Genomic DNA, 19486 nt, shown 5'->3' on the forward strand with positions numbered 1-19486 from the left:
CGCGATCTAACATTTTATTGGTCTAAGGCAATGCCCACAATCCATCTTTTTTTTTTTTTTGGTAGAACAGTTTAAAACTGCATTGCCTCAGATCCGTTGTCTAAGTTTAAAACAAAAAAAAAAGATAGATCGTGGATATTACCTCAGATTCATAAAATATTGAATAACGATCAATGCTAACCATCTTATTATATTGATTGAAAAAAAAAATACTTTCCGTACATCTGAATTTTATAATTTATATGAATAAAAAATTGTGCTTTCATCCTGGATTGACGCAAATCAATTGAGGAAATGAACGCACCGCCGCATGTGCTCACGTGCTTGTCTCTTACAGTGGGCCCCACACTGAGATCGGTGCTGGGCCCATCAGTCCTCCCCGCGTGAGATCTACTCGTTGGTCCAACTGCAACAGGCACCTGACCTAATCAACGTTCTCAGATCACAAATTCTCATGTTGTTGTCCCACTCTTATTTTTCCAGGAAGTGCTGGCTGTTCCTGTTCGGACTTGGGAGTCCATGTCCCCTGAGGTAACACAGCATTTATGCTCCAACAAAGAGCTAGCGGGATAGAATGCACACTCTTTAATATTCATATGAACTCTAGCTGTCCGAATCTAAATACAAATATTATGTTACCTTAGTGACATGAATTCAGTTATTCGTAAGTCTAGTTCTTATGAAGAAATTTAAAATTTGTATTTGAATTTGGAATGTCTGTTAAGAATTCCAATTTGATCTGAAATAGCGTGTGTGGATTATCTTTAATATTCGTACCAAAACAGATTGGGTGGTCCGGATGTAAACTTTAAATTAGAGGTACCTTGGGTGATATGAATTCCGATGTTGGGTACTTTCCCAAAATTTCGTGATCTGACTTAATTTATCTCGTAGTGTCTTAATTAATTATTTATTTTTATCATGAGGAGGGTTCAAATGCACCTAAATATTTGTGTACTCAAATGCACTCTATTTTTTTTCTCCGTTTTCAAAATCCGAATAGTAAATCCGAACCGTTAGATGCGATCTATATATTAAGATGTGCTTGGAGATCATATTTTACATTTTTTGAAATTTTTTTACTATTTATTAAGTCACTTTGAAAATCGCTGATCCAATTATCCAGAAAATGAAAAATCAACGATTTTCAAAGTGACTTAATAAATAGTAAAAAAATTTCAAAAAATGTAAAATTTGGTCTCCAAGCACATCTTAATATATAGATCGCATCTAATGGTTCGGATTGACTATTCGGACTTTAAAAACAGAGAAAAAGAATTTGAAAGATAGGGTGCATTTGGGTGCACAAAAATTTGGGTGCATTTGAACCCTCGTCTTTTATCATATAATATATCGAGTAGAACTAGGGTGTTCTTAAGCTCACCAAAGTGTTTGGTGAGCTTGACTCCAAAACCCGTCAAATCGGTTTCAAATGATGAATCCGAACCATTGGAACCCGTCTATTTTACGTGTGATGCGTCTACATGTGAATTTTTTTAACTTTCGAATTAGTTTAGTATAAAGTCAATAGGTCAAAATTAGAAGGTTAATAAATTAATTTTAGTGCATTCATTTTTTGAACATGTTTTGACCGCTTGACTTTATACTAAACTAATTCGAAAGTTTAAAAATTTCACATGTAGACGCATCACACGTAAAATAGGCGGGTTCCAACGGTTCGGATTCGTCATTTGAAACCGATTTGACGGATTTTGAAGTCAAGCTCACCAAACACTTTGGTGAGCTTAAGAACACCCTAGTTCTACTCTAATATATCAACATAATCCAAATTGACAGATGTATCTGATTCAATTTGTTTAAAAACTGTATGACCAGTAAATGAATTGAGTATGAATGAAATATTTTTTTATCTGTGAGACTGATGGATTAGAAAGGAAATGACGTGTTAATTTTTTATATTAAAAGATAATCGGTCCGATTCATTCTAGATTGGACGTCTGCATCGATCTAAAATATCATTTTTCCAAAATGAATGCATTTATTATTTGATGCATAATATATTATGATTATTCATTTTCTCCTTCTATGGCGTCTGTTTAAAATTAAATAGATCTGATCAATCGAAATCCACTGTTACCATAAAATCAATAAATTATACCAGATCCGATTAAACAATCTTTGTCGAGGGAGTGTTTGGTGAAAAGAAATAGTTGGAAAATATTTTTTCTATGATAATTGATTGTTTTGCTTTTATAAAAAAAAAATATTAAAAATCAACCATTACGAATCCAACAAAATTCTCAAGCAGGCCTATCAAGTAGTAAAAACACCACTATAATAATAATAAAAAGAATGTGGGTTCGGAAGAAAAAATTTCTCCAGAGCAACAGAGAACAATGTAATATAAAGAAATGAAGGCATTGACCTTTTTTTTTTGCTTCATTAATTATTCATCCAGTTGTCTGACTGTTAGAACATACATGACTACCCTGCACATTTGGTTCACGTTGCAGTGCATGTGCAACGAGACAATTGTTGGTGCGCGACAGTTTTTCATGGAAACTTCTGTTCACGAAATATATACTCTTGGTAAAATTAAACCCCTTGGGGGTAAGGCTACGCTGCTGTGGGTTGCATAAAGGCTACGGTGCTATGGTTCAATATTTGAGTTTTCAAAATTTTAATGGTTGATCTGAATTGTTCATTCTGTTCTTGATATTAATATGTGTTTGGAGATCAAATTTTACATTTTTTTTTGAAAATTTTTTTACTATTTTTTTAGATATGTAGAAAATCAAATATCTGAATGGTGCAGAATTTTTTAAATCAACTGATTTTCTATCTATTTAAAAAAATAGTAATTTTTTTTCAAAGAATATAAAATTTTGATCTCCAAACACACATTAATATGGAGGACAAGATGAACGGTTCGGATCGACCGTTAGAATTTTGAAAACTCGAATATTAAGCCGTAGCACCGTAGCCCTCTATGCAACCCATAGCACCGTAGCCTTACCCTTAAATTGGATCCATTACTTATAATTTTACTTTCTAGTGCATTTTTGGTGGAACCACTGGCTGACACAAATGCAAGTTGGAATCGGTAGTTGTATGTATATACTTGCGTTGAATCATTAATTCAATTATACTAACTCGGAGAATTTAGCATTTATACTTGTTGATGCGCGCCATAAAAAAAACTCACCCGGTGAATTCAGCAACATCTTTTTTTAAAGTAGACTATTCAAATAAAGCAAAAAAAGGAACGCGTAGCATATCGACTCTGTTTTAGTCAATGATGGCTAACAACTCCATACTCCATAGTCATTATTAAAATTTTGTAATGGTTGCCGCCTTCTAATGCGGTGCATAATTTATATCCTATAATCGCAATGATGAAGATGCTCAACTTTAGATGAACGAAAATTGGTTTAATATATATCTCGTATTCGGGTCTTCAAAAGCCGCATAAATCACAAGTCAAAAATCAAAATATTATTTATTGTTAAAAAAGAAAATGAACAATCAAACTATGGATTTCTGGAGTTCTGGTACTCGTCGAGGCTTTTACTGTTTCCGTCTTAAAACCAACAGATTTATTCTCAAAAAAGAAGAAAATTACAGCAAGTAGAATAGTCAATCACTTTAACTTCGAAGTGGTCCCTGGAAATACTTTTTTTGGTTCTTTTCTGGAATTGACCGTACGCCAGAAGTATTCAAGTTTCAGACGACCGTTGCTTCGCTCGTCTACTTTTGCCTTTCATTGTCCGAGACCACGTCTCGATTTTCCCGTTATATCCACTTTCGTAATTATGTGGAAAAACAAGGCCAAGGCCAAGGGTGTTGCTCTCTATAGAAAGAAACTGGACGCTCTAACGCAAATACGCAATGCTTTGCGTTCCCCAACGGCGACCCCTTAATTGAACCCTGGTGCCAAAACTTGACCAAGTTCATCTACTGATTTTAATGTGCCACAACCACATGTGATTCTTGCGGTCCTGCCAAGCAACTAAGGACCTGTTCCGCCTCTGGTTGGAAATAGGAATAGGAACTGAAAATTACTGTTTATGTGGAAAAAAAAAATTTAGTCTGAGTAAATTTTTTTTTCTCACGTAAACAGTAACACGCTGAACAGGGCCTAATAGCATAAAATCTTAGATGTGGAGGGTTCAAATGCCTCCATTTTTTGTGCCTTCATTGTGTCTTTATTTTTTAAAACTTTAATAACTTAAACGTCAAAATAAAACAGTTAGATGTGATTTATGTTGGTTTCTCTATGTGCTCATAAAAAATTATCACATTTCAATTTTGCTTTTATGTAAATTAATAAATTGAAAAATCAACGTCTATAAATTATCCACATTACTGTACATTTTTATAAGCTCAAGATGACAACCGAAATAAAGTTCAAATACTATAATTTTTTACATATGCATAGATAAAATGATGTAGTTCATATCCAATAATTTTAATTTTAATTTTAAGTTTTAATTTTTGAGTTATTAATGTTTTTAAAAATGAAGGTATTTGAAACCTCCTAATCTTAAATTGGCCATATAATTTGTATTTTGGTGATTAGGTCACTGGTATTAACGAGAAGAGATGAAACACGTTATATATTTTAAATTTTTCACGCATCTGACGATTTAGTAGTTATCTCACTTGCAGTTATTCAAATATAATTATAATTTTCTTCGTTAATTTTAAGTGCACGATATCCTTAACAAGAGTAAGAACTTAGATAGCGCACTATAATTATTTATTAATTCAAATAAAATATTTTTTTATCATTTCTTAAAGAGTGTGACGTTGAAACATTTTTTTTTTATTAATAAACAGTGCTGAAACTAACTTAATAACACAACGTCTTATTAAAATTTAACAAATCAACCGAAATAATGAAGTGGTACATGACATAATTACGTATTTAAAATATGTTGAAATACTTGACAACCATAATATTCTACAGAAATTTGTTATTCACAGTATTTAAATTTTATAATGCATTATGTTCCATTTTGGCATGCATACACGAAAGATTCGTCATAAGCGAAAATTTTATCCTCACACCCATAGTGACAAGGTACCCGAATTATACCCGTTTAATTCTTTTTTGGGGTGATGCCGAACCGAACACCGAATTATTCGGTTGACCGAACTTTGACCGAATTAAACCCGAATAATTCCCAAATTTTACGAACTTTTCCCGAATTTTACGAATTATTCATGAATTATTCATGAATTTTTCTAAGAACAATTATTTTTTTGGTTTTTTATTTTTTTGCTCCCTTGCAGGACTGAGATTTATGATCCGGATAATTCCGAATCATTCCCAAATTATACCCGAATCACGAATTTTTGATCTCGCCGAACCGAACCCGAATAATTCATTTGTCACTATGCTCACACCTGACTTTCTCTTGGGTCTGCTCTCAACTAGGAGATAAAAACGATAAAAATGAGAAAGAAAATTAAATTTACTATTATATCTGAAATGAACGAACTTTCTAAGTTAAAAAATTTAGAGAGATCGTGTTTAGCTTTGTTTATTTAATTAATTTTTTTAAAGTCAGGAGCAAGGTGAATAATCTCTTTTTCACTTTTTTTTTTTTTTTACGAAAATATTTTATTCATAGAAATTAATGAGTGAGAGAGGAGAATAAAAAAAGTATCTTCATTCTCACGCCAATATAAATGTCGGAGTAGGGGTGCACAAAAAAAATTCACAACTCGAAACTTAGTTCGGATTCAACTCGCTAATAACTCAAGTTGAAATTGACTCGGTTGATTTATAAGTTGAATTCAGTTACTCCCAACTCAGTTCGGAATTAACTCGGTTGGATTCACACCAAACTCTAATTCATGTATTCCTAATTTTTGTGTCCCAAATCTTATATATGTTTCCTACAATATACTATATTGTTGCTTAAGACTAAAAAAAAAATGCCGCTTTCTCAAACAATCAAACCTTATATGTTTGGTCATTTTTAATTATGATATTTACTTAATTTTTAATTGTGTATTGGCTACTGTCTAATTATGTATTATTTTGATAAACTATGTAATATTTTTTTTGTTAGAATTAAATTAGATTGTCTTACTATGTACTACATTATGAGTCACGAATCGACTCGCCTCGACTCGAGTTGCTCTTGAATTGATTCTAAATTGGAGTTTCTGACTCATAACTGAATTAGCAACTCGGACTCAACTCGACTCATGAGCAACCCTATGTTGGGGTCATCGTTCCTGATTAGGGGTGAAAACGGAGTGGATAATGCTAATACCGTATCAGTATCCTCTTTTCAATGAGCAAATACGGATACGGATAGTAAACGTATATCAAAATTTAAAACCAAAATTTTCTTGAACGGATACAAATATGAAGCAAATAATCTACGAATATTGATTCAAATACATATACGAAACAAATAACTGTCGGACAATTGAGTTTACACTTTAAGATACAAATAAAAATATAATAAATAAAAAAGTTATAATTAACTAATAAAAAATAATATAAAAGACAAACAAGCGCTTGGGTGTTGTCTTGAAACAAGGGCTAAACCAATTTAACAGAGGGTAAAAGCAGACTACAGTCACAGGCTAAAGTCTTGAATGGAAAAGAATGGAGAGTGAAGAAATCCCGAATTTTTTAAATATACCATACTCCCAAAAAAGATAAACCAAACAACCATAATTTCTGAAAAATTTGAATTTTGACACGGCCGCATCCCCTAGGTGTGGCCACCCTTTTTCGGGCCGCATCTAGGGGATGCGGCCACCCTTTTTCTCCTGTTCAGATTGAACTGCACGAGAAGGGGGAAAAAAAGGTGGCCGCATTTTGGGATGTGGCCGTGTCAAAATTCGAATTTTTCAGAAAATGTGGTGGTTTGGTTTATCTTTTTTTGGGTTATGGTATATTTAAAAATTTCGGAAAGAAATCGAAGTAAAAACGAAAGAAAATAACACTATTGTGGCACCATCACTAGCAAAAAAAGATATTAAATTAGAAACTGGATCGTATTGTCATATATCCCACAATCATAATTGAAATAAATATGAGATAATCATATAACAAATTCTATTCGAAGCAGTAAAATCGAAGCCGATTGAGAGCAATTTCAAATCCGAATACATACAGATATCTGCTCCGTTTACATCTTCATGAAACTATATCTATTCATATCTGCCATTATTATTATTTTTTTTTGAAAATCCATATCTGACATTATTTCACCAGCAAAAATTATCCGTACCCGTTTACACCCCTATTCCGGATTCAAAGTTCCTTTGATTCAAATCTATTTTTTTATTCCGTAACATATTGTCAGGATTTTATGTGACTTTATTTCTCTCTCGACCTCTCACACGCAATTGTACTCACCATAGTGACAAATGAATTATTCGGGTTCGGTTCGACGAGATCAAAAATTCGTGATTCGGGTATAATTCGGGTACAATTCGGATATAATTCGGGAATGATTCGGAATTATCTGGATAAAAAATCTCAGTCCTGCAAGGGAGCAAAAAAATAAAAAACCAAAAAAAAATTGTTCTTTGAAAAATTCAGGAAAAATTCGTGAATAATTCATAAAATTCGGAAAAAGTTCGTAAAATTCGGGAATTATTCGAATTTAATTCAGTCAAAGTTCGGTAAACCGAATAATTCGGTGTTCGGTTCGGCATCACCCCAAAAAAGAATTAAACGGGTATAATTCGAGTATCTTGTCACTATGGTACTCACAAGTCACAATTATACAGTAGAAAGTAAATGCTTCCTCTCTCTCTAGATTGGACTGTTTTTCTTAGTAAAAACAAAATAAACTACAAACAATTTTAACAACCAGTTATAAAAAAACAAAGATTTGGATCGAAGACATTGTTTCAGATCCAAACTTTGGACAGTGAACAATGACTCCGATAATTTTATTGTTGTAAGAATAAAAATACTCTTTCTATTTCCCCTTCTTATTTTTTTATTAATTTCTATGAATAAAAAAAAAATGCAGAACTATAAGTCTCTCTATTTTTGCCTTTGTCACTCATTTGCATATACATACCGATATCAAAATGAAGGATAATGACAAAATGTTACGTCGCCGTTAGATGTACAAGCAGCTGCAAAACAAATATTACGTGACAAGACATGCTGTGCAAATATGCAATTCTCCCACTAGCAGTAGCAGATTGGTTAATGATAATAATATTATATAGCCACTCTGATACGAATTGATAATTTTTAAAGATTAGTGTAGAATAAGAGAAGGAAGGAAATAATAATTAGGTGCGTTTGGATGCTCAAAGAATAGAGCTATTCTCAGAATAGCGGAGCTATTCTTAGAAGAGGGTCATCCAAACGTGAAACGAAGATTAAGAATAGCTCCGGATTAGCTCTATTCCGCTATTCCGTGAAAACGTTGGGTTAGCGATTTAGCACCCGCAAGAATAGCGATTTAGCACCCGCTGGCCTTTGCTATTCCTAACATACAATCCAAACAACATTTCTACAAATCCGGAATAGCCAAAGTTAGTGCTATTCTTGAATCTCTTGGGTTAGCACTATTCTCAATCACTAATCCAAAAATCGCTATTCTTGAGCTATTCCTTGCACGATCCAAACGTACTACATCTATGGGAAGCACTCTATCTGGATGTGCAAAATAATGAATAATTTACTCTTACTATATATGCTCGTATGAATATAATACTGTTAAATAATTAATCAAAACTAATTAAAAATAGTTAATTATAATCAGAAATTACTGATCGATTATTTAGAAAACTCCTTAACAGTTTGATTATTGTCAACAATTAATTAGCTTCAACTGAGGCTTTTAACAATTCTAGATATACAGGTAAACAACGCCGGACTTTTGTTCCCCCATTTTGTATTTTTTCCCTTCTTTATTGGTCAGCCACAGCTGTTTGCTGTACAAAACTGCGCACTAGATCCATATCAGGAAGCAATCAATTTTTCTCGGATAGCCCTGAACATTTAATATTTCATAAATCAACTAAAAATAGACAGATCCTTTTTGCCTTAATCCCGATATCTATCTGCGAAATGCCAAGCAGAAACAGATAATAAATTCTCTCTCACGCTAGTCATGTGATTTGAACCACTTTAATGCAATTTCTGTGCACCAATTTGTTAGCATAAATTAGCATTTATTTTGTTAATGTTACATTCTATATTTCCTTTTCTCTCTGGTTTTTTATTTTTTTTTATTTTTTTGAGGAAAGCATATTTCCTGGAGATGTCCCTGATTTTGCTTTACATAAAAAATAAAGAACCAGTGAACAAAATGTAAATGCACGCTGTCAGTGAGAGAGAGAATTAATTTCCGAAAAAGAACCTTTGACGCGCTTTTCTATGATGTGTTAAAATAATATAAATAATCACCTCCTCCATGTGGGCTTGAGGCTTCCTTCTTGGACTATTCCTCCTCTCCATTTCTCTTTCAAAAGACCGGGTCTCTCTAAAACCCACACACAACACTCCTTCTCACAAGTCACAAGCGCAAGTTTTTCCAGTTGTTCTGTCTTAGGCAAGTACAGAGCTTTGAATAGAATTGGTCGTCTAATGGTAACTATGTCTTTTTGATAGCAACGCTCCTCTCTGCTCTTTGGTTGCTCTGTTTGTTATTTAATTAATTTCGCCTCAAGCTTACAAAGGGCCAGATCTTTGATTTCAGTTCTTTACTTTTAGCGACCTCAGTGTAGATCTTTGGTGATTAGTTTTTCTCACCTTGTAAGGCCTTAGATTGGTGAGAATTTTTGCTTCTTAGCTCTTAGTTTGGTAACCTTTTTTACTTCCAAAAAAAAAGTTGGGCGATTTTTTATCGAAAGGTTGCTCTTAAGCATTTTTTCTCGGTGTTTTTAGTTTAACAAGAGCAGATTCTTAGCTCATGAAACCCTAGGTTGGTACTTTTTGTATCTCTAAGCTGCTGGGTTGATCTCTACTTTTTGAAAAACAAAACAAGTTGATTTACACTCCCATTGGTGTCTCTAGCCACTAACAGCATTTGCCTGATTTCAATTTAAGGTTTTGCTAGAACCGATTTTCTGGAATACTTTCTTTTTTTCTGATTTTTTCCTAAAAAGGGAAAAAATGATTTCTTAATCTAGCCACCACCGTTTGAAAGATCCCCAGCAATGACCTTTCAAGCACTATTTTTTTAATTTAAAAGTTTAAACGTTGCCCTTTTCCCCTAAATTTACCTCCGTTTAAGTTTCTACAGCTAAATTTTTTTGTGTCTTTCAACAGATCAAGTGAAGATTCTAGAAAATTCCAGCACCAACGATGGCAAACAACAGATCATTTCACAATTCATCTTTCAACAATTCCCAGTCAGGCCCTGGTGTGAGGTTCATACGCCGGACCAGCACTGGTCGGTATGTTAATTACTCACAAGGTGATCAAGACAGTGAATTTGGATCCGTTGATTATACAAATTCATCTCCACAAGAATATGTAAATTACCATGTCCAAATCCCGGCCACGCCTGATAACCAACCAATGGCCAGCATGGAGATCACAATGGAGCCATCCATTTCAGCCCGTGTTGAAGAACAGTATGTCTCAAACTCATTGTTCACCGGAGGGTTCAATACCATGACACGGGCCCACTTGATGGATAAAGTGATTGAATCAGAGACAGCACATCCGCAAATGGCAGGGGCAAAAGGATCGTCTTGCGCAGTTGAAGGGTGTAATTCAAAGGTCATGAGTGATGAGAGGGGAATGGATATTTTGCCTTGTGAGTGTGGCTTTAAGATTTGTGCAGATTGCTTCAATGATGCAGTCAAGGTGAGATTTGAATTTGCATGATGCTGACTAATTATCTAATTTGACATAGCCTAAGTAGTGTGCTTTGTTTTACCCAGTATTGTTGAGAATGTAGATTTCTCGTTCCAAATGCATGGAAAAATATCTCTTATTACATGCTTTTCAAAGATTGACGCCATCAATATTTATTTTAATAATATGGTATTTGGATTTATTTTAAAATTATTAATAAATTGATTGAAGGGCCATGATTCTCATAGAAATGGTCAAAGAAGGTTGTTTTCATTAATGTGTCTGAAAACATGAGCTTTTACCGAGTCTTATTCTTTAATATTTGTTACACCTAACTCTTACTCAGTCTTTACATGCTTCTATGATTACCAGCTCATAACTTGCTGGGGGTAGGGGACATATTTATAGTCCAAGGAAGTTCCTCTGTTTTATAAAATTTCAAAATAGAATGTCCTGATATATCAATTAATTAACTTTCGCATGCATAATTGGTGAATCTGGATATCTATAGTTCAACTTATTAAGGACCACTCAACATACACATAGTAGAGTGCAGAATTGGTGGCTGCAGGTTTAATGTTCTTTCTTTTTCACACTCTCTCTCTCTCATTCATGGACACAGTATAGTTTTTTTTTTTTACATTAGTCTTACTTTATTATTGTATATTGGTTTTTCAGGCAGGAGGTACCTGCCCCGGTTGCAAGGAACCATACCGGGTGACGGATCTAGAAGAAATGGGCAATGTAGATGCCGATGGTGGGACTATGACATTGCCGCCGCCACCTGGTGCAGGCAATAAGATGGCACGTAGACTATCACTGGTGAAATCCATGAGGCGCAGCCAGACTGGCGACTGGGACCAGAACAAGTGGTTGTTTGAGACCAAGGGCACTTATGGATACGGCAATGCGATTTGGCCGGCCGAAAACGGAGGGGATGGTGCAGGGGGTGATGGAATGAATCCTGCAGAGTTGAACAATAAGCCCTGGCGGCCGCTCACCCGCAAAATAAAGGTGCCTGCTGCAATTCTGAGCCCTTACCGGTATGGCCTTTGTACTTAGAGTTGCTTTTGACATTATTACTTTAGTTTTGTACATTGTGCAGTTTGGTGTTCAAAAATAATGATTGAAGAGACTCCTCAAACACACATTTATTCTAATTACCTTGAAGTCCAACATTGTGTTTTTAAAACTATTAAGTCCTTGATAATTTCTTCTTAGATGTCCACTAGATTAATTAAGTGTTTTTCTATCTTTGATCAGGCTACTTGTTTTGATACGATTTGTGGTTTTGGGACTATTTCTTGCATGGCGTGTACAGCACAAAAATGAGGATGCAGTGTGGCTTTGGGGCATGTCAGTTGTGTGTGAAATATGGTTTGCCTTCTCCTGGATCCTTGACCAGCTTCCAAAACTTTGCCCCGTAAACCGTGCAACTGACTTAGCTGTCCTCAAAGAAAAATTTGAGACTCCATCTGCTGCCAACCCAACCGGCAAGTCTGACCTACCTGGTCTAGACATTTTTGTGTCGACTGCTGATCCAGATAAGGAACCTGTTTTGGTCACAGCCAACACGATTCTCTCTATTCTTGCAGCTGATTATCCTGTTGACAAATTATCTTGCTATGTATCTGATGATGGTGGGGCCCTCTTGACATTTGAAGCCATGGCAGAGGCTGCTAGCTTTGCTAACTTATGGGTGCCTTTTTGTAGAAAGCATGACATCGAGCCCCGTAATCCGGATAGTTACTTTAACTTGAAGAAAGACCCATACAAGAACAAGGTCAGACCCGATTTTGTCAAGGATAGAAGACGTGTGAAAAGGGAGTATGATGAATTTAAGGTGCGCATTAACGGGTTACCTGATTCGATCCGGAGGCGTTCAGATGCTTACCATGCCCGTGAAGAGATCAGTGCTATGAAGCGTCAGAGAAATACGCTTGGGGGTGAACCAGCTGAGGCTATTAAGATACCGAAGGCCACTTGGATGGCAGATGGGACCCACTGGCCTGGTACATGGATCACTTCTGCTCCAGAGCATACACGTGGCGACCATGCTGGGATCATTCAGGTATATATTAATTTCTTTTGCTAGACTTTGCAATTTTGACTTTTTGATTCTTGAATTTATAAAGCTACCTTGCTTCATGATTCTTTAGATATCCTTGACTTCCGAGTTCTGACTGCCATGTTGATTTAACTTAGGTGACCCTGTCAGCTTTTACAGTGGTGTGGTCCACACAATTTCATTACGAAAATTAAAAATTGCAACCATTAGGCATAAAAAGTATTTGGCAAAACAATGTTTCAATTATTGTGTAGAATATGTCTAGCATAACCAATATACTTTTCTCCCCATCAAGCACTCTACATTCTTAGACCTAGATCAGAAGAACATAATTATTAGATCATCTACATTTAAATCCTTGACAATCTTTTGACTAAAATATGATCTTAATTTATCTTCAGGTTATGCTGAAGCCTCCTAGTGATGAGCCACTGTATGGCAACATTTCTGACGAGGAAATCCCCACCTCACTTGACTTCACTGAGGTAGACATTCGTCTGCCAATGCTGGTGTACGTCTCTCGTGAGAAGCGTCCCGGCTATGACCACAACAAGAAGGCGGGTGCCATGAATGCCCTTGTGCGTTCCTCGGCTGTCATGTCAAACGGTCCCTTCATCCTCAACTTGGACTGTGATCACTATGTTTACAACTCCCAGGCCTTTCGCGAAGGTATGTGCTTCATGATGGATCGTGGCGGGGACCGCCTCTGCTACGTGCAGTTCCCACAGCGGTTCGAGGGTATTGATCCGTCGGATCGCTATGCAAACCACAACACTGTCTTTTTTGATGGCAACATGCGAGCATTAGATGGGCTCATGGGGCCGGTTTATGTTGGTACCGGCTGCTTGTTCCGTCGGATTGCTTTGTACGGGTTTGACCCGCCTCGTTCGAAGGAACACGGATCTGGCTGTTGTGGATGCTGCTTCCCACAGAAGAAGAGCCCATCAAAGGTATCCTCATCAGAGGAGACTCGTGCGCTTCGCATGGCAGATTTTGATGAGGAGGAGATGAACCTAGCAACCTTCCCCAAGAAATTCGGCAACTCAAGTGTCTTGATTGATTCTATTCCGGTTGCTGAATATCAAGGCCGGCCATTGGCAGATCACCCTGCAGTTAAAAATGGCCGCCCCCCTGGTGCACTTACCATCCCTCGGGATCTTCTTGATGCCGCCACTGTCGCTGAGGCAATCAGTGTGATATCTTGTTGGTACGAGGATAAGACTGAATGGGGCCTGCGTGTTGGGTGGATTTATGGATCGGTAACTGAGGATGTGGTAACGGGTTATCGGATGCACAATAGGGGGTGGAAATCTGTGTATTGTGTGACTAAGCGTGATGCATTCCGTGGGAGTGCTCCGATCAACCTGACAGACCGGCTGCACCAGGTGCTGAGGTGGGCTACAGGTTCTGTTGAGATCTTCTTTTCTCGAAATAATGCTCTCCTTGCAAGCACCAGAATGAAATTTTTACAAAGAATTGCATACCTCAATGTGGGTATCTACCCATTCACCTCTATCTTCCTGATAGTTTATTGCTTCCTCCCAGCTCTCTCACTTTTCTCGGGTCAATTCATTGTACAAACCCTAAATGTAACCTTCCTCACCTACCTTCTGATCATAACCTTAACCCTAATGATGCTTGCTATACTAGAAATCAAATGGTCGGGTATCAATCTCGAGGAATGGTGGCGCAATGAGCAGTTTTGGTTGATTGGTGGTACCAGTGCGCACTTGGCAGCTGTGATCCAAGGCCTTCTCAAAGTAATTGCGGGTATTGAGATATCATTCACGCTTACCTCAAAGTCAGGTGGTGATGATGAAAATGATGAGTTTGCTGATCTTTACATTGTCAAATGGACATCCTTGATGATCCCACCAATTGTTATCATGATGGTTAACCTAATAGGTATAGCAGTTGGATTTAGCCGCACCATATACAGCACGATACCACAGTGGAGCAAGCTACTTGGTGGTGTTTTCTTCAGCTTTTGGGTGTTGGCGCATCTTTATCCTTTTGCAAAGGGGCTTATGGGAAGGAGAGGGAGAACACCTACAATTGTCTTTGTTTGGTCAGGCCTTATTGCCATTACCATCTCTCTACTTTGGGTTTCAATCAGCCCGCCTTCTGGAAATTCGTCGACGATTGGTGGATCATTTACTTTCCCATGATATGGAAAGAATGGTGATCATGTGTCCCGTAAAGGTGGGAGGGGGAAGGGGTAGTGGCTGCTATGATTTTTAAGCTTTTTTTCCTTTTTTTTTTTAAACAGCTCCGATGATGTTATAGTTCTTTTATTTATTGGTAACTTGGTTACTTATAAAAGTGATTTTGTTTATTCGGCTCATAATATATTGACCAGATTTTCTTCATTGATCCCAGATAAGAAAATCCATTAGAGGTTTAAACTTAAAATAAGTCATATAATGTGAAATGTCTGTCTGGGATTCAGCCTATTTTCATTTTCATTTTCTCAAGTCAGATAGCCCAAGGGTTGCCCAGACCCTTTTCTGAATCTTCTCTGAAATTTTAGGTATCGATTGTGCAACGGTTTATTAGAGGTTTATTCTTCTGTTTAGCTAGTTGCTGTAAAAATTGTATGTTTGAAAATGCGTCAATCTACTAGTAAAAGTTTAAAACAGTGCAAACCATACTAGCCTGAGAGTTACCAGAGTTCAAATGTATGTTTAGCTAATTAAGTGTTAATTTTTGTTTTTGATGAATTTGTCAACATAGATTGTTAAAATAAGAAGGAAAATTGATCAATAAAGATGGAAGTTTTTATGGCTAGGAATTAGTGGTGCTAGGACAAAAAAGAGAATTTCTAGTGTGCCCACTCAAATCTTAAAAATAGCCAATTTTTCCATAAATACATCATAATATTCAATTTTCCCATATAAATTTAACTTTCTTTCTTCTAACCCCTTTTTATCTATTTTATCTTTTATTTAATTATTTTACAAATTATATTAACCAATATACCCTTTCTCTCCACCTCTCTTCCTTCCTCACTGCAAATTAAGCAATACCTTTCATTGACTTCGAAGTATACTGTAATAGGCGGAGCTACCCAGTATTGTCTAAAGCAGCTCATTGACTGAAGCAAAGTCAGAGTGTCGTACTAATCAATTTGTGACAACGTCAGCTTATTATTTTCTCAAGCAATTGAATTATATTTTCCTGATGGCCAATACCGACATGGGTACCAGTACCGGTTTCCTGCTTTCCATTTCTTTCTTTTATTTGTATCTTTTCAATTTCAGTTAGAATGATTTAGGGATTGTCGGTGTATACATTTTTAAGTTAGCTATTTAATTTGATGGAGTAAGTATGGTGTATTCACCATGACGTAAGGTACTGAGTACCAGTTCATAATTTTTGGGATGGGTACTGTTATACGTATCCTTTTTCAAGGCTAATAATTGAGTAGTTTAAGTATTTGTCAATCATGCCACTGTGGTTTCAATTTTTAATGATTTTAACCATGAATGTTCTCATCTCACTCTTATTCACTGATTTCAGGAAAAAAAAAAAAAGGATTATTGCGTCTTGATCATGAAATTTAAGTTTCTGACAATGTGTATAAAAGAAATGTGCATCAATAAAAACTGGATGAAAATGAGGATTAAACTAGTCCAAGTTTTGAATGTTATCAAAAAAATTATATCAAAATTTAATAAAATAATGGAAAAAGAGGGATACATTGATCTGACATTCGCTCTTATGGACTTGTGCAAGTCCTGCTCATTAGCAAGCTTTGCTCCAGTGAGGAGCGAATATAAAAAATGTGAAAATGAAATTAAAAAAAAGAGGGATATAGTTATACTTGAAAGATATCAAACAATGCAACTTGCAACATAATCTGTCTTATTTACTTGACATTCGTTTGCCCTTTTCGCAATTTAATTTTTCGCAATTTAATTCAAGGTTGGACTGCTCTAGTTTCTTTCTTTTTGTCTGATTCAATAGTCTACTTAATTTCTTAGCAGTAAACTCATCCCTACTTAATTTCAATAGTATTTTCTTCTCATCTAAAAAAATAAAAAAAATGTAAAATTTTGTTTACAAATACATTCATATTGATACGATATTGAACGGTTTGGATCGATCATTGAGATTTTCAAATTGAAAATTTGAGTCCATCGCGCGGGCCATTATTTCCATTTTTCCATCTAAACCGGTTTTAGTGGGATGGGTTGGGCTGGTTTTGGGGGCCGGGTCAGATTTCCTTAGCTTATAGTTTCCAGCCTAAGCCGGGTTCTGAATTCTGATAAGAGGATAAGAGAAAGAAACGAATAGCCATCTGCAAGGCTCCCAACGTCCCGCGCTCTCTCTCTCCAACGAGCAAAAGATCTCTGTTTCTTCCTCTTCGATGCACAGCTCTCTTGGTGAGCTGAAAGGTAGCCACTTTACTTCTCTTCTCAAATTATGCAGTAAAAAATCTGACTTGAAAACGGGACGACAGATCCATGCTCAGTTGTTAGTTCGTGGGTTTGCATCCAATGTCGTGGCCGTAACTGCTGTGATGAACATGTATGCAAAATGTTGCCAGATAGAGGATGCTCAGAAGGTGTTCGATGGAATGCCTTACAGAGACTTGGTTTCCTGGAATGTCATGGTCTCTGGCTATGTGCAAAATACTATGCACGAAATGGCCTTGGAGATGGTGCGGAGAATTGGAGAGTCTGGTGGGACCCCCGATCAGGTTACTCTGGTCTCAGTTCTGCCTGCTTGTACAAATTTAAAGGCACTACATTTAGGGACATCAATTCATGGGTTTGCAATTCGTTGTGGGCTCGACTCACTGGTTAATATATCAGCTGCACTTGTGGATATGTATGCCAAGTGCAACAACGTGAGAAAGTCTCGGCTTGTGTTTGATAGAATGCCCACTAGAAATGTGGTTCCATGGAATTCAATGATAGATGGTTATGTGCAAAATGGTAATTTCAAAGAAGCATTCGAGCTATATAAGATGTTGCTTGAAGAAGGCATTGCACCAAATGAGGTCACCTTTATGGGGGCTCTGCATGCATGTGGTGAGCTAGCCAATCTTGATGAGGGGAAACGGGTCCACAAGTTGCTTGTGAAGTTTGGATTTGGGTCCAATTCGTCAGTGATGAATGCTTTAATCAGTATGTATTGCAAGTGTAAGAGTGTGGATCTTGCATATAAGGTGTTTGAGACTTTGCCTCACAAAACTCTAGTTTCGTGGAATGCTATGATTTTGGGTTGCGCGCAAAATGGGGCTCCTGACAAAGCAATCACTCTCTTTATAGATTTGCAAAGAGAGAAAATGAAGCTTAATACCTTCACAATTGTAAGTGTGATCCCTGCACTAGCCGACTTGTCAAGCCTAAGACAAGCAAAGGTAATCCACGGCTACTGTATTAGGCATGGATTTGACTGTAATATCTATGTGTTGACCGGCCTTGTTGACTTGTATTCAAAATGTGGAAGTGCCAAACTAGCCTGGATGCTCTTTGACCTGATCCAAGACAAGAATGTTGCCACATGGAATGCAATGATTGATGGTTATGGGTCCCATGGTCTTGGTAAGTCTGCAATTGAATTATTTGAGAAGATGAGAAGAGGTCCTTTGAAGCCAAATGATGTAACATTTCTTTCAGTATTGTCGGCGTGTAGCCACACTGGTTTGTTAGAAGAGGGATGGAAGTACTTCCGTTCTATGAAACCGGAGTTTGGGCTTGAACCAAAGATAGGCCACTATGGCTCGATGGTTCACCTACTTGGTCGTGCTGGGAAGTTAAATGAAGCATGGGATTTTATCCAAAATATGCCAATAGAACCCAGTATTGCCATATACGGGGCGCTATTGGGTGCATGTAAGGTACACGGTGATGTACACTTGGCTGCGCGAATTGCTAATAAAATATTTGAGCTGGGGCCAGATAATGGTGGGTACCATATGCTATTGGCCAATATATATGCAAATGCTTCTATGTGGGATGACATGGCAAGAGTGCGAAAAATGATGGAGAGAGAGGGTTTGTTGAAGATACCGGGTCATACAATCATCGAATTGAGAAATGAGCTCCACACATTTTATTCGGGTGACACGACTCACCCACAAGCAAATCGAATCTATGCCCGGTTGGACCGGCTCATAGATGAAATAAAGAAGATTGGTTACATGCCAGATACTAAATCAATAGATGATGTGGAAGATGATGTGAAAGAGAAGTTGGTGAGTAGTCATAGTGAGAAATTGGCTATTGCATTTGGGCTCATAAGTACAGCACCAGGGACCACAATTCAGATTCGAAAAAATTTGAGGGTTTGTAATGATTGCCATAATGCGACTAAGTTCATCTCTAAGTTGACTGGCCGGGAGATTATTGTCAGAGATATGCAGCGGTTTCATCATTTCAGGGGAGGCTTTTGTTCCTGTGGTGATTACTGGTAATTGAGGCCAGGGCCGGAGCCAGACTTTCTATGACAATCGTGAATAAGAGTCAATTATAAAAAAAAATTATGCTGTGAATAGGGGTTAATTTTACAGTACCTGTAGCATTTTACTCTAGATTACATAGAATACCGTGTATAAGTACAAAATTTAAACAAAAAAATGGACCCCCATTAGGTTTTACTCCCTCCGCCTTTGATTGAGGCAATATCCAGCTGCTTTCATTATT

The 19486-nt window shown here is 36.8% G+C and overlaps 3 protein-coding genes across 4 annotated transcripts in view; 2 read left to right on the top strand and 1 right to left on the bottom strand.

Moving 5' to 3' along the window:
- LOC144566983 (5'-methylthioadenosine/S-adenosylhomocysteine nucleosidase-like) overlaps nt 1-19486 on the bottom strand; it is an 87654-nt gene that overhangs the window by 48282 nt on the left and 19886 nt on the right. The window lies entirely within an intron of this gene.
- Nucleotides 9399-15202, top strand: LOC144567527 (cellulose synthase-like protein D2). 2 transcript variants are annotated; one of them, XM_078317682.1, is made up of 5 exons: nt 9399-9731; nt 10232-10774; nt 11444-11808; nt 12029-12836; nt 13235-15202. In XM_078317682.1, exons 2-5 carry the CDS (start codon nt 10268-10270, stop codon nt 14999-15001), a joined length of 3447 nt encoding a protein of 1148 aa, XP_078173808.1. In that variant the 5' UTR covers nt 9399-9731; nt 10232-10267; the 3' UTR covers nt 15002-15202. The 2 variants fall into 2 exon arrangements, with proteins under 2 accessions (XP_078173808.1, XP_078173809.1); XM_078317683.1 differs by having other exon boundaries at nt 9437-9550.
- On the top strand, nt 17143-19444 carry CRR22 (Pentatricopeptide repeat (PPR) superfamily protein). The gene has a single exon (XM_078317795.1). It carries the CDS (start codon nt 17203-17205, stop codon nt 19255-19257), a length of 2055 nt encoding a protein of 684 aa, XP_078173921.1. The 5' UTR covers nt 17143-17202; the 3' UTR covers nt 19258-19444.

This window comes from Carex rostrata, chromosome 16 (assembly GCF_964058835.1).
Source record: "Carex rostrata chromosome 16, lpCarRost1.2, whole genome shotgun sequence".
Classification (NCBI taxonomy): domain Eukaryota; kingdom Viridiplantae; phylum Streptophyta; class Magnoliopsida; order Poales; family Cyperaceae; genus Carex; species Carex rostrata.